At 36.5% G+C, this 27,541-nt stretch overlaps 1 protein-coding gene across 5 annotated transcripts in view; it reads left to right on the top strand.

Annotated features, from left to right (window-relative positions):
- USP47 (ubiquitin specific peptidase 47) overlaps positions 1-27,541 on the top strand; it is a 111,666-nt gene that overhangs the window by 44,272 nt on the left and 39,853 nt on the right. For 3 of the 5 annotated variants that reach the window (XM_075546060.1, XM_075546059.1, XM_075546063.1), the window contains exons 4-10: positions 309-447; positions 1,077-1,173; positions 11,853-11,998; positions 12,528-12,607; positions 14,321-14,470; positions 25,824-25,919; positions 26,001-26,153. In XM_075546060.1, the coding sequence (XP_075402175.1) occupies positions 309-447; positions 1,077-1,173; positions 11,853-11,998; positions 12,528-12,607; positions 14,321-14,470; positions 25,824-25,919; positions 26,001-26,153 (861 nt within the window). The remainder of the gene's footprint in view (positions 1-308; positions 448-1,076; positions 1,174-11,852; positions 11,999-12,527; positions 12,608-14,320; positions 14,471-25,823; positions 25,920-26,000; positions 26,154-27,541) is intronic. The other 2 variants (XM_075546062.1, XM_075546061.1) reach the window with 1 other exon arrangement.

Here is a 27,541-nt window from a genome sequence, read left to right as displayed (position 1 = left end):
AACAGGAATACGAAGCAAAGAGAGTATATGAGTCCTGCCTCCAGGGAGGAAGACAGGAGTTTCTTGAATCTTCAGGAGAAGCCCGTGCCCACAGGCGTCATTGGCTATGACCTGATTGACAGGTTAGACTTCAGCCCTTCACAAGTTGATAGATAATATAACTGCCACCAAAAGAGAATTGACAAAGTAAAATTTTTAGAAGGAAACACCAGCCAGCATCTTTCAAACCTTCCTATGGAAGATGTAAGGGCATACCGTCCTTGGAGTGCAGTGGTGGTGACAGTAATCCTGGTTGTGCTGTGTTTTAGGAGGATTCCAGTGCCGTGGATGACAATATTCATGACCGCTTTATAGGTCCTCTTCCAAGAGAAGGTTCTGTGTGCTCTACCAGCGATTATGTTAGCCAAAGCTACTCCTATTCATCTATTTTGAATAAATCAGAAACGGGTAAGGTATAGTGTTATTGTTATAGTTCATGTACGCTTCAACTTCTTTACTTTCATCACTTCTCTCCATCCCCGAATCCTCTTCAGACTGTAGAATAGCATGCTGGCTCAATAGAATCAGACTTAATGGCTTAAGATAGTCTCCCCTTTGGGAAATTTGCATATAATGAATTTATCTTCTTGTGTTGTTAATTCTTAATAGATAGTGATTGATAAGGCCTATTAACGGGGTAACTGACTTAGTACAATCATTCTACTTTGGGAGTGTATTATATATAAATGAATTAGTTTATACATTTCTATTTTAATACACAATTTTTAGATGTGGAGAACAAATATTCTTTTTATACTAGGGAAAGAATTACTTTAGCCAAATAAAATTTATGTGTATTTTTTTATGTATATATACCCTGTATCCTTCTGACTTCAAAAGATAAAATGTCTGAGAAACAAGGTCTATATAGTATACATAATGAGAACAGAAAGTTAGTTTTATGTAGTGCTAAAGTGAAATGCTTCCTAAATGAGTAAAGTTAAGCAATCATTATTATGTAGTAAATTCTTATATTTTTATTTGCTTATTTTTACTCTCACTGCTGATTTATGTATGTTTGTGTTTTCTTTTTAAAGGATATGTTGGCTTAGTAAATCAAGCAATGACTTGCTATTTGAATAGCCTTTTGCAAACACTATTTATGACTCCTGAATTTAGGAATGCATTATATAAGTGAGTATTCAAAAGAGTGTTTTAAATACAATTGGTTTAAGAGTGAAAGATACTTTTTGAAACTGAATACAACTTGTTTTGCCTTCTTTGTATTCATTTGCAATGTGTGGGACATTTCTCACTCCTCAGACATACTTTCAATTGACTATCTTATAAGAAACCAGCATGTGAAATTTTTATGGGAAGAGGAAATCAGACATGACCAGCAAAAGGGAAAAATGCCATATATACGCATAAGCCGAGCTTTTCAGCATATTTTTAATGCAGTTTTTGTGGTAAAATTGGGTGCCTCAACTGGTATTTGGGTCGGCTATACTTGAGTATATACGGTAATGAGGTGTACATTTAGAGTTATTATTATACTAAGTATCCGTAACTCGTAGCTTTTGTAAACTTTGTTTCTACTGAAAATATAATACAACTTGTTTTATGTGTGTATGTGTTTGTTTCTTAAAGTACTGTGTATGTATCTGATACCATTAAATGCATTCTAGAGGAAATCTATAAATAGAGCCTAAGGAGACTCTTATTATACATTTACTACAATTTTGCTTTGAGTTTATGTTCTTTAAAATATATAACTCCGTTTTTTTTCTAAATAATTTTATTGGGGGCTCCTACAACTATTGTCACAATCCATACATACATACATACATACATACATACATACATACATACATTGTGTCAGGCACATTTGTACATTTGTTGCCCTCATCATTCTCATCCATTTTTTTTTCTTTTTTGTTAATCATTTTATTAGGGGCTAATACAACTCTTATCACAGTTGATACATCAGTTGTGTAAAGAACATTTATACATACATTCATTGCCCTCATCATTTTCAAAGCATTTGCTCTCCACTTAAGCCCCTGGTGTCGGCTCCTAATGTTTCCCCCTCCCTCCCTGCTCTCCCCTTCCTCATGAGCCCTTGATAATATATAAATTATTATTTTGTCACATCTTGCACTGTCCGATGTCTCCCTTCACCCACTTTTCTATTGTCCGTTCCCGAGGGAGAAGGTTATATGTAGATCCTGGTAATCCGTTCCCTCTTTCCACCCCACCCTCCCTCCACCCTTCCAGTTGCGCCACTCTCCCGACTGGTCTGAAGGGATCATCCGTCCTGGATTCCCTATGTTTCCAGTTCCTATCTGTACCAGTGTACATACTCTGGTCTAGCCAGATTTCTAAGGTAGAATTGGGATCATGATAGTGGGGAGGGGGCATTTAGGATCTAGAGAAAAGTTGTATGTTTCATCAGACAGGCTTTTCTCCTCCCCATGACCCTTCTGTAAGGGCATGTCCAACTGCTTACAGATGGGCTTTGGGTCTCCACTCCGCATTCCCCTTCATTCACAATGATATGATTTTTCTGATGATAACTGAACCCTGATCCCTTAGACACCTTGTGATCACACAGGTTGGTGTGCTTCTTCCATGTGGGCTTTGTTGCTTCCAAACTAGATGGCTGCTGGTTTACCTTCAAGCCTATAAGACACTGGGCACTATATCTTTCGATAGTGGGCACCATTAGCTTTCTTTGCCACATTTGCTTATACACCCATTTGTCTTCAGCCATTGTATCAGAGAGGTGACACACAATGATATGATTTTTTTGTTCTTTGATGCCTGATAACGGATCCTTTTGGCACCTCGTAATCATGCGGTCTGGCGTGCTTCTTCCATGTGGGCTTTGTTGGTATATCTTTTGATAGCCAGCCACCATCAGCTTTCTTCACCACATTTGCTTATTTACCCTCTTTGTCTTCAGCGATTGTGTTGGGAAGGTGAACATCATGGAATGCCAGTGTAATAGAACGAAGTATTCTTGCATTGAGGGAGTACTTGAGTGAATTCTTTCTATGTACACAGGTGTTTTATCTTCAGTATATCCCATTTGTCAATTTGTGGCACCTCTGCGTTTGTGTCCTTCCGTATTTCTGATAGCCTATGTATTCCTTGCGCCAAAGTTCTCAAGTTGGTCCCAATGCCCTCATTGATGGCCCTAATACTTTGGGGTTTAACTTCACTGTCTGTGATTCACCTTGAGTTTATTCTTGTGCATAGGGTGAGATAAGGGTCTTGCTTAATTTTTCTCCAGGTAGATATCCATTTTTTCCCACACCACTTGTTAAAGAGGGCATCTGTTTCCCAGTTTATATTTTTTGGGTCCTTATCAAAGATCTATATGGTGATGGTTTTATTTTTGTGTTTTCAGTTCTTTTCCATTGGTCTGAGCATCTGTCATTGTACCAGTACCATGTGGTCTTGAAAACTCTGGCTGTATAGTATGTGCTAAAGTCAGGTAAAGCAAGCCCTCCCATTGTGTCCTCCTTCTTGAGGAGTTCTCTGCTAATTCTGGGCTTCTTCCCTCTCCAAATGAAGTTGGGAATCAGTTTTTCCATTTCTTTGAAGAAAGATGAGGGTAATTGTATCAGGATAGCATTAAACTTATATGGTGCCTTGGGAGGAATTCACACCTTTAGTATATTGAGTCTTCTATTACACGAGCATGGGATATTCTTCCATTAGTTGAGCTCACTCTTGGTTTCTTGTAATAGTGTTCTGTAGTTTTCCTCAAATAAATCTTTTTTCTTTTAGTCAGGTATATCCCTAGATATTTCCATTTGTGTTTGGCTATTGTGGAGGGTACCACCTTTTTTATCTCTTTTTCTGTGGTCTTATGCCATGTGTTGGTCTTATCCGATGTGTATAGCAGTCCGATGGACTTCTTTTTGTTGATCTTGTATCCTGCCACTCTGCCAAACTCCTTTATTGCTTCTAGCACACCCCTTGTGGAGCTTTTGGGATTTTCCATGTATAAAATCATAACATCTGCAAATAATGATATTTTCACCTCTTCCTTCCCCAGGAGAATACCTTTGATGTCTTTTCTTTGCCTTATGCTGTTAGCTAAAACCTCTAGCATGATATTAAATAAGAGAGGGGATAAGCACATCCTTCTCTGGTCCCCTTATTTCAGTGGGATTGTCTTAGTCTTTTCCCCATTGACTACCACATTGGCTGTTCATTTTTTCATATATAGCTTGTATTGTGTTGAGGAATTTTCCTTCCCTTCCTATCTTCTCAAGTGTATTAAACAGGATTTGGTGTTGGATGCTGTCGAATGCTTTTTCTGCATCTATCGATATTATGTGATTCTTACAGTTTTTCATGTCAATATGGTGAATGATACTAATGGTCTTTCGTATGTTTGAACCATCCCTGAATCCCTGGTATGAATCCCACTCCGTCATGGTAAATTATTTGTTTTATATACTTTTATATTCTATTGGCCAGTATTTTTTTTTAAAGAACGTTTGCATCGATGTTCATTAGTGATATTGGTCTGTAGGTCTTGATTTTTGGGAAATACTTGTCTGGTTTTGGTACCAGAGTTACACTAGGTTCATAGAAGGAGTTCAGGAGTCTGCCATCCTTTTCTGTGTTCTGGAAGAGTTGTGTAGGATTGGTGTTATTTCTTCCCTAAATGCCTGGTAGAATTCTCGTGAAGCCATCTGGTCTAGGGGATTTTTTGTTGATAATCCCTTGATAACTGTCTATTTTTTCTATTGCTTTGGGTCTGTTGATATTCTTGACTTCCTTTGGGGACAATCTATGGAGGGATTGTTTTTCCAAGAATTTGTCCATGTCTTCCAAGTTGTTGAATTCATTGGAGTACAATCCTTCATAGTACTGTGTAATTATCCTTTTGATTTCATTAGGGTCTGTTGTAATATCCCCTCTTGCATCTCTCATTCTTGCTATTGCAATATGTCCCCTCCTTTCTTTGGTTAGGTCTGTCGATTCTGTGTATCCTTTCAAAGAGCCAACTTTTAACAGCATTATTTTTTTCCATAGTTTCTTATTTTCCCTCTCCTGAATCTCAGCCCTGATTTTTATTATTTCTTTTCTTTTGCTATTAGTGGGATTATCCTTCTAGGTGTTGTAAATTTTGTGCCAGCATATCAATTATGAGTCTCTCTTCATTTCTTTTGTTGATTTCCAGCCTTAATGTACAGTGGTCAGAGAGATAGATATGCATGATAGCAATGTGCTTAAATTTATGTAGATTTGCGTTGTGTCATAGTGTGTGGTTTCTCTTCAAATATGTGCCAACTGGGCTTGAACGGAAGGTGATTTTTTTTTTTTCGATGAAAAGCTATGTATTCAGGTCAATTTGTCTAATTTTAGTATATATATCGCTAGCTTCCTTGTTGAGTTTCTTTACCTGTCATCTATCTTTCTCAGAGAGCAATGTATTGAAGTCACCCGCTATAATTGTTGAGGCTTTGATTTCGTTTTTCATCTTTTGGAGTTTTTGGTTGATGTATTCAGCAGGTCTCTCATTCCGGGAATATATGTTTACAATGCTTAGTGGTTCTTTGTCTACTGTTCCCTTGAACATTATATAGTTTTCCTCCTTATTTCTTTTTATGGTTTGCACTTTGAAATAAGTTTTATCCAAGATTAGGATTGCAACCTTGCTTTCTTTGAATTGCTGTTTGCTTGGTATGCCTTTCTCCAGCCTTTGATTCTCATCCTATTTTTGTCTGCAATATTGAAATGTGTCTCCTGTAGGGAGCAGATTGATGGATTCTTTTCTAAGCCAGTCTGCTAGCCTCAGTTTTTTAATGCCTGAGTCAGGCCATTGATATTTCAGAATTTTTATGTCCATCTGCTGACTCTGATGTCATCTTTTACCTTTTGTGTTGGGTATTTTCCTACCTTCCTTTTTTATTAGTGTGTTATGCGTGTGTGTACGTGTGTATCATTCTTGACATCTCAATGATATCTTGGGGTCTTTTTCTCTTTGTTGCCCTCTGGGTGAGGTTATTCTATGAGCCAGTCTCTTATTTATGCTTGGTGAGCGTTGTTCTTATGCCCATATTGGGTCAGCAAGGATCATTTGTTGGCCTGGGTTTCTTCTAATGTATTATTTGAGATTTTTCCATCTATCTTGATCGATAAACTGGCTGGGTAGAGTATTCTTGGGTTTGCGTTGTTTTCCTTCAATTTTTGGAATATGTTACTTCACTCTCTCCTCCTCTTCATAGCTTCTGCTCATAGGTCTGAGCATATTCTTATTTGGGAACCTTTACATGTGATTGCTTGTTTTTTCCCTAGCTGCTTTCATGATTTTCTCCTTTTCCTCAAAGTTGGATAGTTTAACTATTATGCGCCTTGGTGACTTCTTCTTGGGATTCCGTCTAGCTGATGTTCTTTCAGCCTCCTGAATGGTTGCCTGGTTTTTGTTCATTAATCTGGGGAAGTTTTCCTCCAAGAATTGTTGCAGATTGATAATCCATTAATTCTGTTCTTCCTCTTTATAGCATGAGACATAGTTATTAGGTTTCGTCAGCTTCTCTGATGATCTTATTAGATTTTTGTTCGCATTTGTTAAGGTCTGCTTGGCTGTCCTCCAAGTCACTAGTGTGGTTCTCTGCTTCCTCCAGTCGATTTTCGAGGTCCGTGAGTCTGCTACTACTTTTTGTTATCTCCTTCCTAAGTTCTTTTATTTCCCTTTGGTGTATTGACTTTATCTCCTGTATCATCTTTTCTTTTTTCTGTATTGTTTCCCTCATATCCTGTATGACTCTAAGCAGCGTTTTGAAAATTTCTTTCTGTGGCAGCTCAATGTTTGCTTCTTCTATGCATGTCATAGAAGACATGCATATGTTCAGGCCATCTTCTGCCATTGCCTTTTGTTCTGTTTTTTTGTTGAGATCTCTGAGGCTGATGGCTGTTTGTGTTGCATTGTTTTAGAGGGGGCAGGTGCCATTTCCCAGGGAGTCGAAGAGCACTGACTTTCTCTGGGAGACTTGTAAGAATGCTTATTCGAATTTCACTGTGGAGTTAGCCTACCACTTTATCCTCCTGTGGTTTTCTTCTCAGGGGAGTGTCCCAGAAGGCTGGTGTGTTGCGTGCTTTAGTGTAGAACACCACGAATGGTGGTCAGAATTGTTCTAGCCAGGTAGAGCACTGTGGAGGTTGGGCAGAGGTTTCTGCAGCAGCTTGGAATGTTTGGGGGAGAGTTGGCCGAGCTGCCTTAGGCCGTGTGAAGCACTAAGGTAGGCGGGAGGAAGTTCCCTCAGTCATGTAGGACAACAGAAGAAAAGTAGGAGCTCCCCCAGCAACACAGGCAGGAATTCCCTGGTAAGCTGGGCATAGTATCCCCTGGTGGAGGTCCGCAGGCCTTTCCCCAACCTGAGCTACACTGAACAGGGTGGAGCTCACCTAACTGGGTTGGGGCAGGCATAAATGCCCTAGGCTAAGGGGGAGTGGTCTGGAGGTCAGCAGTGGTGTATGAGAGAACAGGGAAGAGATCAAAAGGAACGGAAAAAAACAACAACTAAGCTTGCTGAGACTGTTGGGGGATAGAGAGCAGAGAGGGAAACAAAAGGAACAATATAGCTGAGCCCTCAGCCCTGTTCACAGGGCAGCAAGGGTTTAGTCCCTGCCGGGAGCCAGTGTCAAACCGAGGCTTTGTTGGAATTAAGCCCCTGTGCGGGCTCCAAATGGTCCTGGCTCTGGCTGAGACAGTGGCTGGGCTAAGGGCTAAGGTCAAACCCGAGTTGGCCTCTACTGTGGTCAGCCCAAAGCCCCCAACCCCTCAAAACCTTGTGGATCTGTGCCTACTTATCTTTATGATATTCCTCCTGTGATTCAGCAGTAACTCTCCTGGGCTGATTTCTACAGAGTCCCTTTGGTATGTGTTACTCAGTTGCCCCTTCATTATTTTTTAAAATTGTTTTAAAAGTGTGAGCAAGCTGATCTTCCCATTCAGTCCCTGCCATGTGTTGTTTTTGAGCAGCATCTTTGAAATTATGGTAAATATGCATTCAAATTCCAAGCCGTTGAAACATTGAGTATTATTGGTTGTGTCACTCAAGCAACATGATGTTACTATTACATTCGTGTACAAGCTCATCATCTGAATTTGCTTATAAAAGTTGGCATTTTTGTCATTCTGCTAGTATTTGATACCCAGTAGTGCTTATTTAGGAGCCCTGTAGTTTAGTGATTAAGAGTTCAGCTGCTAACCAAAAGGTCAGGAGTCAAGTAGTGATGTAACATAACGGAGTCAAACTGTCTCTCAGGTTTCCTCGGCTGTAATCTTTAAAGGAGCCAATCACCAGGTGTTTTTCTTCTGCAGAACCACTGGTCGGGTGGGTTCAAACTGCTGACCTTTCAGTTTGCAATTGAGTTCTTAACAATTGTGTTACCCAGGTTCCTTGTCATACTATGACCGATCATAGTAAGTTTAATTTGACCCAGGATGCTCTGGGAGATCAGCCTAACAGGAATTTTTGTCAGAGTACTAAGAGTGAGGTTAGTAAATGCAGCCTGGAGCCTTCCCTCAAAAATAGGGCTGAGTGATAAGTCCAGGGTGAGGGATGTGTATCCCAGTAGCTTTTTAACCAATACCCTGAACATGGTCTGTAAATCTTACTGCACAGTGGAATAGAGCAAAAAGTTAGACAGGGCTATTAAACATTGACTCTTTCAGGTACTCTCTTAGGCACAGGGACTGCAGTTATAAATAAGACCAACTTCCCCTTATAACTTCGTAGGTAAGCCTAAATAAATAAGTTCATTTCACATAGGCTTGTTGATGAATATTGAACATAACGGGAAATGTGCCTTAGAAGAGGGTTGGTAAGACTTAGATTTGCTTTTTTGGACATGTCTCTAGAATTGGGTAACATTGTTGGCAGAGTAGAAAACCCATGGCCATGGAATTGATTCTAAATCATAGTATCTCATAGATCTCCCTAGAGTTAGTTCCCAAGGCTGTACATCTTTATGGGAGCAGACAGTGTCATTGTAAACAAGAGAAACTCATTGCAATAGGTTGACATCAGAGCCACAGCATGGAGCCTTACTAGTGATTATGAAGGTAGCCCAGGTCCAGATTGAGTTTCATTCTCGTATATAGAAGCTGGCCGTGAGTTTCTGTGAACTTCACAGCAGCCTCCGTGCAGAAAGAATAACTTTCAGGAGTTTAAGTGCAGTCACTTTAAGATCAGCAGTTCTCAACCTGTGGGTCATGAGCCCATTGGGGGGTGGGGGGGGCGTGTGAACGACCTTTCCACAGGGGTCACCTGATTTATAACAGCAGCAAAATTACAGTTATGAAGTAGCAACAAAAATAATTTTATGGTTGGGGGGTGACCACATGAGGAGCTGTATTCAAGGGTCACAGCAATTGGAAGACTGAGAACCACTGGTTTACATGTATGGTTTGGGGATCTCTCTAAAGAAATGTCAGAAGAATAGACTTTCGGAGTCAGGGCTTTGCAGATGTAGGGAAAGAGCATCAAGAGCAGAAGAGCGAGTGCTAAGGTGAACAAAAGAAATTGGGATTGGAGTACAGTGATTGAGAAGGGGAATTAGAATTATTTGGTCAAAGAACAAAATCACACTCACTACCATCGAGTTAATGATGACTCATAGTAACCCCCTTTGGGGTTTCCAATACTGTAACTCAGTGGTTCTCAACCTTTTGGGGTCAAATGACCCTTTTCACAGGGGTCACCGTAGATCATTGGAAAACATATTTCTGATGGTCTTAGGAGCTGAGACACCACTCCTCTATCCATCTGCAAGCTTGTCTGCCCACATGCAGATACACCCACATACAAGTACCTGGCGTGAAGACTGTTAGCCATGCTACACCATGCTTTAAGACTAAATTTCATTTATTTGTCATTAAAAATAAATACTTCACAATATATAATTACTTATTATTTTTGTGATTCATTACTATGCTTTCATTATGTTCTATTTATAACTATGAAAATGCATCCTGCATATCAGATATTTACATTGCAATTCATAACAGCAAAATTACAGTTACGAAGTAGCAACAAAAAGTTATTTTATAGTTGTGGGTCACCACAACATGAGGAACTGTATGAAAGTGTCTTGGCATTAGGAAGGTTGAGACCCACTGCTCTGACTGTTTATGGGAGTAGGAAGCCCAGACTTCCTCCCTTAGAGCTGCTGGTAATTGTGAACTGCTGACCACATGGATCACAGTCCAGCACATAAGCACTGTACCACCAGGGCTCCATTAGGTCAAAAGGAGGGTCAAATGCCTTGGAAACTGTGAGAATTTAATGAACTTTATAGCAGGTGGGAAAACAAAGCCTAAGAATCAAGAGCGTTCCTTAATTTCAGTTAAACCAATGGGGAGAAACTCCAGAATACCCTTTTTGCTCACTTAAGGGACCTGTTGGCATAATGGTTAGGGGTTGGACTTCAAACGCAAGGTTAGCAGTTTGAAACTATCAGCTGCTCGGGAGAAGAAAGATGAGACTATCTATTCCTGTAAAGAGTTACAGTCTTGGGAACCCAAAAGGCCACTTCTCCTTTGTTCTCTCAGGTTGCTATGAGTTGGAGTTGGCTGGTGACAGTAGGCTTATTACCCACTTAAGATAAAGGGAATTGTTAGTATTGTCCTCAGTATGCTGTTACTGAGGCTTTATTTATTGAATGTAAAACTACCTTAAGAATTTTGGATATGTATGCTTCCAACTTACGTCTCCTGATCTTTTTCTGTTTTAAATGAAATCTTAAGTTGGGAATTTATTTGTTATTGAGGCAGTTCCTAGAGCAATGAATTTTGAGAGAAAATTAATAATCTAGATTATTTTTATATTTCCTTTTTTAAATCTTTTATTAAAAATTTCAAACAATACAAAATATAGAACTAGAATTTGAATCCCTTTGTACTGGTACCATTACTCAACTTTGAAAAATTATCAACTTGAGATCAGTATTCATTTTACTATAAAATCTATAGCCCTACCTAATTATTTAGAAGCATGATAATGTAAATGCTATCTGAGCGGAGTAATAAGCTTTCCTGTTACCTCTTTTTAAAAAATTATTAGTTAAAATCCACATCCAATCAAAATGCACACATTGCAGTTGATTAATTCATTCAATCTCTCTTTTGTATTCCATTGTTCTCCTTTTTGCATCTTACTCATTATGCATTCAAGATATTTGTTGAAAACTATTATTTGTTCACTAACTTTACCTGTGTTTTTTGGCTGAATTAATAATTAGAACTCTAGATGCAGTTTCAATGATTACTCTTTTATTAAAATCATTTTATTGAGAGCTCATACAGTGCGTATTATAATCCATACATCAATTGTATCAGGCATATATGTTTGTACATATGTTGCTATTATTCTTTCCTAGACAGTTACTTTCTCTTGAGCCCTTGGTATCAGCTCCTCTTTTTCCCCCCCTGTGCCTCGCCCACCGTCATGACCCCTTGATAGATTTTTTTTTAAATATCCCTTGATTATAAATTATTTCATCTCACATACCAACCACTGTCTCCCTTCTCCCATGGTTTCCATTGTTCTCCCCCTGGATGGAAGGGTTCGTGTGGTTGTGTGTTGATCAGTGTTTACTCTTAATGTGCTTGTGTTTCATTCTTGAGAATGAGATTGCTGCTCCTTTATGTCCTTTCTGTATAAAGTTAAAATTCCTTCTGTATATAACTTAGAGAAAAATGAATATTTTGCTAGATGTTTAGAGCTTCTATTTATGTACAAACTCTTGGTAGCCACCTGAGATAGACATATTGTGCTTTTGTTATTAATTATGCATTAAAAATTTAAGCATTTTATAAATCTCCACAAATTTTATTTTAATAGGTGGGAATTTGAAGAATCTGAAGAAGATCCAGTGACAAGTATCCCATACCAACTTCAGAGGCTTTTTGTTTTGTTACAAACCAGCAAAAAGAGAGCAATTGAAACGACTGATGTTACAAGGAGCTTTGGATGGGATAGTAGTGAGGGTATGAATTCTCTTATAATAAGTATTTCTAATCAAAGAAGTTTAGAAATAATGTATATTATAATTATACTTATATAATCAGTATAATATACTTATTGCATGCTGACGATGTCATTAACTACATCTTTTCATTGCTTTTTGCTGGGATTTAAAAATCACTTGTATTAAAAAATTTAAACTTCATGGGGTAAATGTTGGATAAATCAAACTTATAAAATAACTTTGGGCATAGTGTATTTTTATTAGATACTTAAAATATGTTATTGCCTCAGTTTTCATAGCATTCGTAACTACAGTGAAGAATAATTAAAGCAGCAAATATCATACTCCCATAAAGCATATGCTGTTTACAAAATGCTGAGCTCTGTTGATTCTTTTCTTTGTGAAAGCCATATCATGTTTGTATTGTATATTTTGTGTACATTTAGAATTGTTTTGTGTAGACTTGGCCAAGTGTCTGCCAGTTTACATGTAAACAATTTTTACTACGTTATAGTTGTTATTTTTAAATAAATTTTATCTTGAACTAGCGTGGCAGCAGCATGATGTTCAGGAATTGTGCAGAGTCATGTTCGACGCATTGGAGCAGAAATGGAAACAAACAGAACAGGTAATTCTCCTTTCTAAAGGTGAGGTAGGCCAGGGTCTATTAGGATTTGCAAATAAATCCTTCACTAACCTTAAAGTTACTGATATTTAAATGTTTTAAAACTTGGGCATTAACCTGGTTACATTACTGAATAAAGAATTAGAAATAGTAGGCTATCATTTCATTAGTTGTTTGGGTCATAAAAATCATCAGCAAACCACCCTAGACCATAATTTCTTTACTTCTCATGTAAGGAAATTGGGCTGTGTGATTCAGTAAAGGCCTCAGTACACCCCCAAAAGCTCTATAATTAGGAGTTTCAGTTTGTTGGGATGGCTTTTACACATTCATTATGAAGTTGTCTCTCTTAAAATCTGTAACACATAAAGTCGGGTCATTAGGCACTTTTCTCATTTTGACCAACTATAGTCAGATACTCTTAACACTTAAAAATCCTCATTATTTGACTCTTTTCTTATGTAGCAGAAGAAAGAATAAAAGTAGGGTAAAAATTAGGCATATCACTGGCATGAGGAAGAAGTTTAAACTGGATGGGGCACAGTTCAGAGAAGGGCTTATCTTGGCTGTAGTGGTGGAAGATCACAGGGATAAAAGAGGAAGAAGGTGGGGAGGAAATGAGTTGAGTACTGAAGAAACACTGGTTTGAATTCCTTTGAAATGCCCTTCTAGGTTCAGAAAATGTAATCAGATAGGACCAGAACAGGTGAAGGAAGAAGGCTGTATTAAATAAATAATAAGTATTAGAATAGAGAAGGTGGATCATAGTCTAAACATTTTTAAGTCCTAGCTGTTAAAAATATATAAATTGATAAAAGACATAAACTCTAATTTCCCTCTTAAATGGTAAGTTCCCCTAGTGACCACCTTTCTCTGTCTAGGCCTTTGGGACTGTACTAAAGTACTAGAGCTGGTGTTGGGGGTTGTTTCTTTGTAGGTATGACGTTCCCGTTCCTTGTTACATCTTCCTTTGTTGTCAACACTTCTGTTAACATCAGCTGAGGCATACTTAGTTCTCAAGGTTTGGTACAAGAATCTTGAGACAAAATATTCACACACAGGTTCCTTACTTAACCCTTCTTTGAACCAGAAGAGTCCAAGTTGGCTAAGTTTGGTGACTAGTTCAGAGAATCCGTTCTTTAGGTGAGGAAGGTGGGTTTAATGATTCTTTTCCCCTTACCTTTTATATTTAATGTATATACATATTTCTCCTCAAAATTGTGTTATATTTATTATTGTAATTTAAAGTTTTATTTGCACCTCGAGTTCAAAGATGCTACTAACATGTAATTGTGAAAATGATCATAAGCAAATTTAGAGTTATAAATTATAATTGTCAGCGTGCTTAAAAGTATGTGGTAGTATATATTCTGTCCTCATGTAAAATTAATGGGATGTAGTAGTGTAAAAAGTTGGTAGCTGATTTTCAGTAAGGCTTGTTTTAATAGCTCATGTTTTTAGAAGTATAAAGAATCAAAATAGTTAATTTTTACACATTGGCTCTTAACTCAGTGTTAATCCAACTTTATTAAAAATACTTTTGCCATATCTCGATTTTTAAAAATTGAGTTATAAGGTAAATCTGCTTTAAAATGTTCTAAAATTTTAATGTTAAAATTATCCTTTTATGAAACCTATTCTAAAAGGCATACGTTGTTGTGTTTTCATATATTTTAAAATGTGAATTTTTAAAACTATAACTATTCTTACTTTTAGGCTGATCTTATAAATGAACTATATCAAGGCAAGTTAAAGGACTACGTGAGATGTCTGGAATGTGGTTATGAGGGCTGGAGAATCGACACATATCTTGATATTCCATTGGTCATCCGACCTTATGGGTCCAGCCAAGCATTTGCTAGTGTGGTGTGTACCTTTCAGCTGACTGCTTGTGTATCCCTACACAGAATACATAATAGCACAGTGGTATAATCTATTTTAAGGTAAGTATCATCCTAGATACGCCTTCTTGGGTTGTTAGTCATTCCTGCATTAAAATTAGCAAGTCTAGAAGATTTTCTGACCCTTTAATGAGTTCTAATAGTGCATGTATAAGAGGAAAAATGAATGCAAATGTACTGCCTCATGACTCCATATTTTATCCTTCTCAAAGGTGATTAGTAGGCTTTTAAAACTGATATGCACTCTATTTTGTGTTCTCTTTTGCCCTTTTTTTTTGCATTGGAAAGTACATTTTGTTTTCTAGGGGATTGCGTTGGTCTATGCACTTTTAAAGTTAGAAAAAGTACATCTGATTTTTATGATTAAATGTGGCCACCTTTTTAGAAGGGGATCCTTGTTCTTTAGTTTTAATTTAAAATGTGCACATTGTATTAGCACAGTTAATTTGAAGATGAAAATTTAAACATCAGTTTATATATGAAAAATCTAATCGGAGGATTATCTAAGATCCTTCATTACTTCTCTTGTCATCCCCTGTGAGTTGCTGATGGATAGCTTTTTATTACAATTTTATGTAAATTCAAAAGGAGAGCTAATAGACAGCGTAAGGCTGATATTTAAAAGCGCAGTACTCAGAACTATGCATTTAAATCTATTATATGCCAGGGGAACAGAGTGACAAAAGAAGACCTCTAGAGAAAGTAGAATTTCATCTTACTGTTTAGAGTATTTGTGTAATTTGAACTAGAAGTAACACTAAGAAATGTTCAATAAATTATTAACAGATAGTTTCTAACAAATTTTTAAATACTGCTTTTGTTTAGCAAAATATACTAGGAAAAAATGTGATCGTTCCAAATGATATAGACCAATTTTTAAATTTTGTCTATTAAGCAGTAATTTTCCAAAGCTTTTTCTCATGTATTTCAGTCTAGGTTTTTTGTTGTTGTTTTTAATGTTGAGGAAGCTTATTTCTGTTGCCAGGTTGGCCTCTTCTGTTGGCATATTTGACCAGTGTAATCACTTCATTAAATCTTAGTCGTTTGCTTCTTTGCATGCTGATTTACCACCACTACTTTTAGCGCATTATAAACAGGAGTGGAACACTCTGGAGGACACCATTTGGAGAAGTGAAAAGTCACATTTCTAAATGTAATTCTCCAAAGGTAGCATCCTCCATTGATGCGCATGTGGTGGTTGTGGTTTTGTGGGAATTGGAAATGACAGCTGTGAAGCAGTAGGTGAGCAGGTTTATAACACACATGCACTAATAGGACTTTTCGAAGGGAGCTTAAAACTTCTTAGACTTTGCTGGAATCTCCTGAGGGAAATTACAGCAGGTAAAACTACCCAAGATAGGAGTTCTAAGGAGGATACTACCTTCAGAGAACTTTAGTTAGAGGTAAGTGACTTCCATTATTTTATTAATTAAAAACTTAAAATTTCCATTTCTTAGTCCATAGAAATTATCATGTAGCATATAAAATTAATTCTATATCACTGTTTGCCATTGTGTATTTTGTTTATGTTCTGTGTTTTTAAATTAATTTACTATCAATGTGAATTGGTTAAAAAAAGTGTGGCCATTATTAAAAAATTGTCGTTTAAAATATAAATACTGGTCCTTAATCCTGGATTTGTAATGTTTTTTCAACTTATTTTTTCTAGTTTTACTAGTAGATTTACATAGTTTTTACTTATTGTATATATCTGCCCACAAACACACCCAGAACATTGAAGCCTATGAGATCAATTTATTAAGTTGCAATATTATGGATATGTGTATCTCATAAAGTTAATCAGATATCCAGTTGTAGACATCTATGTGTGAAGTTTTGTTAAGGCATAAAGGTCTGTTTGTTTTAACTTTAATCTGAAACATCTAATTTCTGGAGTAGTTTTCTCCATTGTGAGATAAATTAACTTGAGAATAATATTTAAAATTAAAATATAATTGGAATTTCCACTCACCTAAGTTGTCACTGTAAAATTTGTTACGATTTTTTTATGAGAGCCAAATTTTGCACTGTGGTGCAATGAGAGGCCAATTATTTTTTTAAAGGTGTTTTTTATAACATTTATCTATTTAATTATTTTTAAGGTATTATAACTATAATTTAATTTTTAAATTTTGTCATTTTTCCTGGACAAGTAGAGAATCAATATTTAAGGGGTCTCCTACCATTGTGTTTTTCCCGGGCTATTGAATACTAGTCTCAAAAGATCTTTATAGCTGTTGCAAGGAAGGTATATTTGACTAAATAAATATGGGGTTCTGTGACTCTAAACCTGTCTTGAATGTTTACTGTACATGTATATGTTTTTAATGCCTTGAGAAGATAACTGTTATGGAGAAACTTGTTTTACTGTGTTTACCATCCTACTTCCTTTTCCTGTGGCACATTTCTTTATATCTCAAGGAATATTAAGTTTCTAAGGGATATATTTTAGGAAGCTCTGAATGATATTAAGGTGATTTAAGGAACATCTTACTTTGATAAATTAACACTTGTATCCTTGAGGTAGATGTTGTTAGGACTGTGAATACTCAAATACATGTTATAATTTCCTGTTGGTTTATATTATTTTGTTATTTTAAAGAATTATCAGCTTAAAAACACTTCTTTAATTGAACTTTGTTCTTAATGATTTATTAGGCTATTATAACATTCTTGGTTCACTGATTAGACCCAGTCTGGATAGAACCAACATCTCTTAATTTCACAATCAAAATAACCTTGAATCTGCTTATTGCCAGGCATGTTTAAGAATATATTATGAGAGTGAAATCTCTAAACACATTCAAGTGGCAAATAGAAACAGAATATAATTTTTGTTTGCTAACTTAAAATTAAAGAATAATTACAGTCATACATGTGTAATGTTAACCAAGGAAAATAAAGTACTATTCTGCTCCTTGGTAAAATTTTAGTCATCTCATAGATATAATCATTATGTAGCATGTTTATTAGGTGTTTAACCTGTGGCAGATACTATTCTAGGCCATTTTTTATTAAGATACTTTTATTCTGTTATTGGATATTATGTGTATTTACCTGTTTATTGTCACATATGACAACTTACTGAATTGTCACATGATGTGTTATAAAAATTCTATAATTGTGTTTGGTTGCACGGTTTCACGTAGTGCCTTTGGAAAGAAATTATAAAAAAGAAAGGTTTTTGCTCCCTAAGTAAATCTAGTTTAATGATTGTTTTAAAGTTATGAATAGAAAATGTGAAATTTGTATTTATGAAAGTCAAAAAATGTACGTGTCATATTCAGACGCTGTCTCTTAAGTCTCACAATGATTCAATGGGATTTGGACATTCTTGCGTGACTTACCTTGTCATATAGTGCTTTTGGTTGGAGATGTAGTCCAAATTAATCCAAATAGTAAGCATTATATAAAAAAAGAAAATCTGTACCAGAGACAACATCCTCTTTTTCCCTAGAATTTATTTGTGGGACATAGTGGGAGCCATTTTTAAAAATGGAGACCTCCTCACTTCTACGCTCTAGGTTACTCTTCGTGGGACCACATGGGAAGCCTGGGCTTTTGCCATCTCCCAAGAGTAGCAAGGTGTGCCTTTTCCTCCTCATTAGAGATATGCCAGAGGCACCCCGCAGAGACTGGGCTTTTAGAACCTCTCAGTAGTGGTGATTGAGTCCACCTCCCCTCACACCAGGGTGTCAGTGGAGGCCAGGAAGTAATTAGTAAAAAGATGGAGTAGATGTACTCTTTATCTTCTGTTAAAACAACTGAAAATTCAGAACATTATATATAATAACCACTAGAAGATTTGGAAAGGTGGAAGGAAGAAGGCATAGAGACTATAGAATTCAGAACCCAAGAAATGAGCCAATTTGTGTTCTTTGGGCATTCTTTGTACCTCATCTAGCTCAAATTTGAACTGAAGAAATGAACTACCACGAAATGGCGCTGACTAAAAAGGCCCTTTAAGAAGCCTGCTCTCTCTAGCCAAAGGACTAGGAAAGCAGCAACCCACCAATTCAGAAAATGTCTAGACAGCATTCCCTTTGATTGAGACTCCATAAGCAGCAAAAAAATAACTGGCCCGACCCCAAACCACAGCAACAAAGAAAGGCCAGGTGGGGGTCGAGGCTAAAACTCTGGTGAGGATGTAACAAGGCAGTAAAGCTTCCCCATTGCATTATTTCAGAGAAGGGAATTGGGACTTGCATCTTGCCAGGGAGTGAGAAACCTCCTGGCATCCCCTCCCTGGTTTATTGTTAGTGGGACCGCATGGGAAGCTGGATTTATGCTCCCACTCACAGTAACAACATGCTCTTAACCTCAGAGGCATGGAAGTAGAGTCGGGGCGCTTAGCATCTCTCATTAGGGATGAGTTCAGCTCCCCTCCCTCCATGGTGCTGGTGGAGTCCGTGGCATGATGAATAATGAGGCAGATACAGACACCAAGATGTGATATTAGAATTACCTGACAAATATTGTAAGTCCCCATCATGAAAGTACTTGAACATTTCCAAACCCACTTGAGAAAAAGATTAAAACAGAAAGTCTCAGCAAAGAACTATCAGCTACAAAGTAGAACCAAATGGAAATTTTAGGCCTAAAAAGTACCATTAGTCAAAACAATAAATTCAGCATACAGGCTTAATAGAATGGACAGAATTGAAGAGACAGAGGAAAGAATTCATGAACTTGAAGCTAACCAGTTCCCAATTTAAATAGGGAGAAAATAGAAAGAGAGAAAATGTCCTCAGGACTTGGTCAGATTATAACAAAAACTGTAATATATGTCATTGTCCTGTTAGATGAGTTGAAAGAGGGCGGGACTGGAAAAATACGCAAAGAAATAATTTCTGAGAGTTTCCCATGAGCTGAACATTAGATAAGCCCAAGGAACTCTACAAGTCTAATTATAGCCAAACTTTGAAAAGCAAAGGCTATGATCATGACTTAAAAGCAGCACAGAGTGGGGTTGTGTGTGTGTGTGTTTGTAGGAGAAAGGACACTTGGATTTCTTGTTAATAGATTTTTCATCAGAAACTGTGCCAGACCTGTCTTTAGAAGTGTCAACCCAGAGTTCTGTATCTTGTGGAAATACTCATCAGAAATGGAGAGGAAATGAAGACATTCTTGATGAGGGAAAATCCAGAGATTTTTGTCACCAATAGATCTTAACCCTAAAAAAGCTAGCTAAAAGTTCTTTAAACAGACGGAAATGAAAAAGGGAAAGTATCTAGGAACACCAGGAAGGAAAAAAAGAATATGGAAGCAAAAGTATGGATTAATACAAACCAGTAGGCTTTCCTTTGCCCTTCAAGTTTCTGAAACTATGTTTGCTAGTTGGACCAAAATTATAATGGCAACTAATAGAGTTCCAATTATATGTAGAAGAATTATTTAAGAAAATTATATTAGAGGCATACTGTTGGAAATAATGCAGTCTTAGTGTCGGGCCACCACCTAAAGCAAATGCCATAATAAAATGAGTCATGTGATGGTTTGGGCTCCCTAGTACATATAAAGTCACGATGACACTATAATGTAGTCTGTTGAGTGTGCAATAACATGAAAAAGTTTGAAACATTGTGAGAACTATCAAAACACAACCCACACAGAGAGAGGAGATGAGCTGCCCCATGAGAAACATGGCGCCAGTAGACTGGCTTGATGCAGGATGGCTGCAAACCTTACATTTATGAAAACAAAGTTTCGATATTTTACTTTAAACTAGTAAATGACCACACCAATTATGCTTATAATAGACCACTTAAAGCAGGCATTACAAAGAGATACCCTTGAAAACGCTGGATAAAATGGAACTCAAAGTAATGTTCAAGTAGCCCATAGAAAGGCAAGAAACAAGCAACAACCCAACAAAATGTTAGCTGTAAGCCCTATCATTAACAATTGCATTAATTTAAATGCTGTAAATACGCTATTTAAACATCAGATCAGCCTAAAAGATTTTCAAATATTAGCCCTCTGTGCTATTACAAGAAAAACACTTAAGGAATATTGTTATAAGCAGTGAAAGTAAAAGGGTAGAAAATGATAAAATATGTAAATATTAAAAGACCCCAGTGGTGGTTATATTAGTATCAGATAAAGTAAACTTTAAAGAAAATTACCTGGAAAAGAAAAGTATATTCTATAATCAGGGTAAACCCATCCTCCATTTTTGCATAACTACCTTAGTCTTTGGAACCTAACCCACATGGTTAACTGAGAGGTGGAGTTGTACCATGTATACTCGAGTATAATCCGACCCGAGTACCTAAGGCACCTAATTTTACCACAAAACTGCATTAAAAATGTGCTGAAAAAACTCAGCTTTTTTGGTACTTTCTCTTATGACTGAGTAATATACCATTGTATAATTTTTCTTCTGTTTGCCCATTAATGAATATTTACTTTTTTCTCTACTCCTTATTGTGAGTAGTGCTACTGTGAACATACATCTACCTGTATCTGTGTGCCTGTTTTTATGTACTGTTTTTGGTATAAACCTAGGTTACTGAGTTGTAATCCACTCGTCAGGGAATTGAAAAATAAAGGTAATTCTGTGTTTAACTTTTTGAGAAACTGCCAAGCTTTAACTGTGTTTTCGATTTGGAGAACAAAGGACCTAATAATTTTCTTACGTTCTGTGCTGAACTCTGAAAATTAGTCTGGATAAACAATGTTTGCGGGGTAGTAAATCTCTACAAAGTAAACTCTTATCCTTGTTTTGAAATAATAAAAACAACCATAGTCAATCCAAGGTAGTTTAGAAGTATGATACATGAATAGGATACCCAAGGAAAGCTCATGGCACACAATGCAAGGTTTCTAGTCTTAATAATAATATAGTGTTTGTAATTTTTCTGGGTTTTTTTGGTCATACTCTTTTTGTATGTGTACTCAAGATACATAGTTTTATACATTGTAGTTGTTCAACACAACTTCATTTGTATAAAATTGTAAATACACACCATCCCATTAATTACATAATTGATTTGTTGATTGGATGGGTGAATTAAGACTGATTTTTATAATCAGCTTATAATTATCTTTTTATAGTTATCCTGCAGACATGTTAAAGAAGCTAAAATTAAGCTATAGGATAACCTTGTTTGCCCAAAAGAATTATGAAAAATAGAGCAATGAGCTGGCAATTAGTTTCACAGCTTGGTGTGATAAGAGAAAGTGTAAGACAGTCCTATTACAAGGTATTTAAAAAATAAAGTATGACCCACTAACTGGAAAAAACAAGCACCCACCAAAACAAGGAACAAAAATTGCCTGTTAACGTGAACTGATAATGGCTCTAACAGGAAGAGATTCCCAAGTAGCCATGATAAATATGTTTACAAACTTAAGGGAGAGTTTGATTAAAGGAATGAAAAGTATGGTGACAGTGTTGCTTCAAAGAGGGAAAAATTAAGTGGAACTTCACACCATAATAACTGAAATAAAAAGCTCACCAGTGAGTGCTGGGTCAGCAGTAGATTTGAACTGGCAAGAAAACGAAGAGTCAGACTAAGGTGGGACAGTATTTAATGTACTAACCTATGTACAATGGAAGCAGAAGGAAAATAGAAAAAAATTGAGAAATGTTGACAAAACTTCCCAGATATATTGATAAGCAATAATTTACATATAGGAAATTGAACAATCTATTAAGTTAAATACAGAGAGCCTCACAAGCAGATACACAGTGAAAATGCTGAAGTCAAAGTACAGGAGAAAATCTTAAAACCAGCAGGAGTGAAGTACAGGTAAGCACATGAGTAGAAAAATAGCATAACATTTTCAATGTTAGAAAAAATGCGAAGTACTTCACTTTTAAAAATTAGAAAGGGAAAATAGAGTAAGGTCACTGGCTAGTTAGTATATAGCTAGTAAATGGGAAATAAAAGATATCATTTAAAATTTGCAAGCCAGACAGTACAAGCAATAATATAGAACCTGATTCAAATCATGAGAAACATCTATAAAATACCTAGTTTCTATTCCCAGTTGTTCCTGAAGCATTGACACAAACCTTACCAGCTGCTCTGCAGGAGAAAGATGAGGTGGTCTGCTTCTGTGAAGATTTCCCTTTTCAGAAAGCCTATGTAGGGCTACTGTGAATTAAAATGGACTCAGTGGCAGTGAATTTGGCTATTCACAAAAGGGGCCCTGGTGGTGCTGTGGATTGGGCCACTAACCTGTAAGGCTGGTAGTTCAAACCCACCAGATGCTCTATGGGAGAAATATAAGGCTGTCTGTCCCCTTAAAGGTTTATAGTCTTGGAAACCTATAACAAGTGAGAATGAACTCAGTGGCAGTATGTGTGTGTGTCCCCCGTTCCCCCACCCCCAAAAAACCCCAAAACCCCAGTGTCCTAGAAGGCAAAAAGAAAGCCTGAGGAACTGCTCCAGATCAAAGGAACCTTAGGAGACAGTCCCAGGGAGTCTGTGCTGCTGAGGAAAGATAGGTTACAAAAGACATTCCTTGGACAGTTGAGAGAATTGGAATATGGAGTGACGAAAGTACTCTATCAAGGTAAAGAACTTTCTAGATTTGATAGCTGTGGTATTTATATAAGAATATACTTAATCTAAAATACCACATTGAAGTATTAAGAGATAAAGTATAATGTGTAAGTCTATTCTCAGATAGTACAGAAAAAATACATTTTGTGTGTTTTATGTATAAAGGGAGGGAGGATTGCCAAGTAAAATTAGCAAAATTTAAGTTGAATCTGAATAATTATCTGGGTGTTCTTTGCTCTTATAATTTTTTTCTGATTTATATTATTTTTAAAATAGCCCTAGATGTGAAATATAATTGGAGACTCATATGCATACATATCTTCCTTTAGTGCCAATAAATTGAAATTAAAATTTAAATGGCATAATTTTCTCATCCCTTTTTAATAAATGTATATACATATATTTGGTGTAATCCCAGCACAAATCCACAAAGCCCAATTTCATTTCATGCCTGAAGCTGACTTCTTAAAAACATTTTTCTCTATTATGTTTTAATAGAGGTTTCCATTTTCAGTTTTAAATTGGGATATATGAAAAAAATGTTTTAAACCTTTTTAGTTAGGGTGAAAGTTAATTGAACTAATCAGTGTATGTTTTACTTTGTGACAGTGGTTGTACTCGCCTAATGTAACGGAATTCTTTCCCCCTTGTTTCTGGGTTCCCCATTTTCATTCCTCCTCCTCTTCTACCCCTTCCTGCTTTCTGAGCTTAGTTTTTGGCTAAGTGCTGCTCTTTGATCAAACGTGGGTAATGTATGTTCCTAGGAGTACATTCCTCCCTGATATTACTGTGCTCTTGTTTGGCTAAAAGCTGTTGCCTAGGTTGAGTTCCAAGGGATTCCAGTAGTCTTTATCAGACCAGTAAGTCTGGTCTGTGTAAGTGAGAGAAGTGTTTTCCAAGTGTCCTTTTCCTCTGACCTTCACTAAAATGCTGTCTTGTGAAAAAGACAAAGCTTAGCTATGTGGTATTCTCACTCCCCTCCTGGGTATTTCCTGTGTCTTTTGTATTATTTGCCTTGTTGTAAAGTGAACTATATATAAAAAAATACATGGGTAGTAATGTTAAAAGCTTTGCCAGCTATTTTGAAATTAAGTTCATTTGCCTAGGTTAGGAGTCTTTTATTTATTTTTTGAGGAACAACTTGTTCTGTGTGTAGCAAAAGAAAAAATATTTGAAGCTACTGTGCTTATATTAATGATTACATTTTTTATGTAATGAATATTATTAGTATTTCTACTAATCATGAGTAAAGTGATGATACCAAATGAAATTTGAGATGAAGTATACAATCTTATATGTTATATGAATTAAATTTAGCTTAAACTGTAAAAATTCAGTGATAAAACATTAAAGATGAATTTTATGACCATTGTCATAAAATGGATATAATAGTCCACTAGTGTACTAATCCTACTTTGATGAGTGTGGTTGGAGTCTTTAAGACTGTGAATAGCCATAAAAGGTATATAGCTATTGGGCTCTCTCCAGCTGGAGGAAAGCAAGTCAAAGATGAATGGATATACAGTTAGTCCAGTGGACTGAGAGACCATTCGAACCTCAGCTTCGATGACCCTGACAGAGACTAGAAGAACAGATGGTGCCGACTATCATTCCCAACTCTTCACATTAGAACTGACCCCCACACGGGATCACATTAGGACAGGATAAAGTGGGAGAGCAATGTGGAACAAAACTCAGAATGAACTTAGTGGACAGACACTTGTGGAAACCCTGAAATCTCTTGTCATCAGATCATCCCCTTGGCTCAATTTTCAGCCAAATAATGGACAGGTGAATGATCACACTAGGGCGCCACTCCCTGCTTAGAATAATCAGCAGCTTGGGATCATGATGGCTGCATTTGTCCCAGGAAACAATCTGAGCAGGAAGGGTAAGAAAGAGTGTGTGAATTGTTGAAGCTGAGCTGCTCTGTAAACCTTCATCCAATTCACAGTGAAGAGTTTTTGTTTGTTTTTTCATTTGCTAAAACTGTGCCTTGTTTACAACATTCTTTGCATTCTGTTTTTCATTAGGTTTTCCATCAGTTCAAAAATGTGAACTTTACGTCCTCGATTTCTTAATAATATGCACATTTTTCCTTTTGTCTCTTGCTGTATGGAGAAATCATGTTTTGCTAGGTGAACACACTAGGAACTCTGCTTCTCTATTTTCAAATGGACCAGTGTCTGATGTTCAGTGAGATGGTTACTTCATGTTTGCCAGTCTTTGTAAAGTAGTCAGGTGGTGGATTATTGACCCTAAATTCAGAGATGAGGGATAATTATGAAGTATATTGATAGAATGAACTCTTTAGTGGTCACGCTTACTTCCTGTATAGTTTTAAAATGCTTCCATCTCCATGAAGATGAACTGTTTTGCTAAGAATGGTAGAATTTGTAATCTTAAAGTACAGGTATTTTTGTTAAATTATTTAATCAAATATCTCCATGTAAAATTAGATGTAAAAATAAACTGATCTGTATCAAGTTAGCTTTTAAAATAATGCTTGATGTGCTTGATAAAATAAAAGTAATTTTTCTGGTGTTTTTGGTAGTAATATTTTGATAAATATACAGAAAAATCATGGGGAAATGGAATGAAAAGATAGTGGAATTTTTCCACGGACTTTCTGAAGCCACCTCATTTTGCTGTCTCCCCTTCCTGCCACCAGTGCCTTTTGAGGTCCTGCTTTTCTATCCATTCTACTTACAGATATTTATGAAACTGCACTGTTTTTAGATTTAGGGCTCTGTCATTAAGATCAAAATATTTTTTAGTTATAAAACCATTTTTCCTTCTAACTAGGAAGAAGCATTGCATGCATTTATTCAGCCAGAGATCCTGGATGGCCCAAATCAGTATTTTTGTGAACGGTGTAAGAAGAAATGCGACGCACGAAAGGTAGATCCCATATATGCCCGTCCTTCCTTTTCTAAGCTAATGTGCGGTGTTTAATAGGGGGTTCTTTCTTTTTTGATATAGGGCCTTCGGTTTTTGCATTTTCCTTATCTGCTTACTCTACAGTTGAAAAGATTTGATTTTGATTATACGACTATGCATAGGATTAAATTGAATGATCGGATGACCTTTCCTGAGGAGCTGGATATGAGTACATTCATTGATGCTGAAGATGAGGTAAACATCTGTCTTGTGTTATAGTTTTCAGTAATCCATTTTAGGGTAACTTGGCATCGGTAGCAGGCTCTTGTCTGTATAGAGTACAAGATCAATGTCTTACTTTATTCTTAAGGAAGTTCTTGGGATTTCATTATGTGGATTATCTGCAATCATTTTGCATAGCCATTACAGAGTGACATTTATTTTCAAAACTACCATACAGTGATTTTGTTTTGTTTTGTTTTTAGTTGGAATGCCGTACTGTAAATACAAAAATAGATTTTCAAGGAACTCCGAAATAGTTCAAAACATTTTTCAAGTTCTATTTTGTATGCTTAGTACCAAGAGTCAATGTGGAATAGAGCACATGTTTTAAGCCTACCTAGATGTGGTTCAAAGCCTACTCCTGTATTTCTAGAGTTTTAGGTGATTCATGTAGCCTCTCTGAGCCTCAGTTTTCTTCTCTGATAAGAAGAGAGTCCCATTTAAAGTAGTTATTCACCAAAAATGGTAGCTGTGATCATGTGATTTTTTTTAATGAAAGGTTTAATTGAAAGTAATATCTCACGTATGTTTAAAGTAAAATATCAAGATTTTCAGTTAGAAAATCTCAGACTTAACTGAACTTTCAAAGGAGACATAATCCTTGGGGAACTTTGAGATAGAGATCAATAGCAGAGCATTCTTCTGCATATTCCTAATGTGTTTTTCTAATAAATAAAAATCTTTTCCAAGTGAAGAAAACATAGACACAAAGTTTGACACTATTTTTATAAAGTCTTAGATCCAGTTCTTCGGTTGATAGCATGTTCTGGATTTGTTGAAGAAGATTTGAGGAATTATTTCTATTGAGTTAGTGTGGAAAACTAAAGTGTTTTCCTCTTCCATTTTTTTTCTTTCTTGAACAATGCTGTTTGAGAGATAAGACTGTACTTTAGACACGTTCTATATCGTAACTTCCCAGACTTACTTTTTTCAGGAAAAAAATTTACGCACCACCCCATAATCCAGGATAAATTGTAGATATTTGCTTGTGCAGCTCCTGTGGATCATTCTAGTACGCCCCTCCCCTCTAGGGGGGGAACGGCATCATCTACCTACATTGGGAAACATTTCCTATACAATGATTAGTACTTGCAAAAAAAATGGCACTTGGTGCATACTGTTTAATTATTCGAGAACTCGTATACAGTGACCATGCATATTGAGACCCTGCATCTCAAAGAAGTATCCTCAATTTGTTGCCTCCCTTATATTATGTTTAAAAGAACGGGGAGCTGGGGAGGGTGATATTTGGAGTATCTATGTAATACAATTCTTAAAATGTCGTTGCTGTTACAATGATTTAAACTGTAAAACCATGGGGAAATATGATTCGCTATTGTGACATTAGAATATAAAAATCT

The sequence above is a fragment of the Tenrec ecaudatus genome, chromosome 4 (genome assembly GCF_050624435.1).
Source record: "Tenrec ecaudatus isolate mTenEca1 chromosome 4, mTenEca1.hap1, whole genome shotgun sequence".
Taxonomy (NCBI): Eukaryota; Metazoa; Chordata; class Mammalia; order Afrosoricida; family Tenrecidae; genus Tenrec; species Tenrec ecaudatus.
Note: the sequence above shows the minus strand (reverse complement) of the source record. Positions and strands in the feature narration are given on the sequence as shown.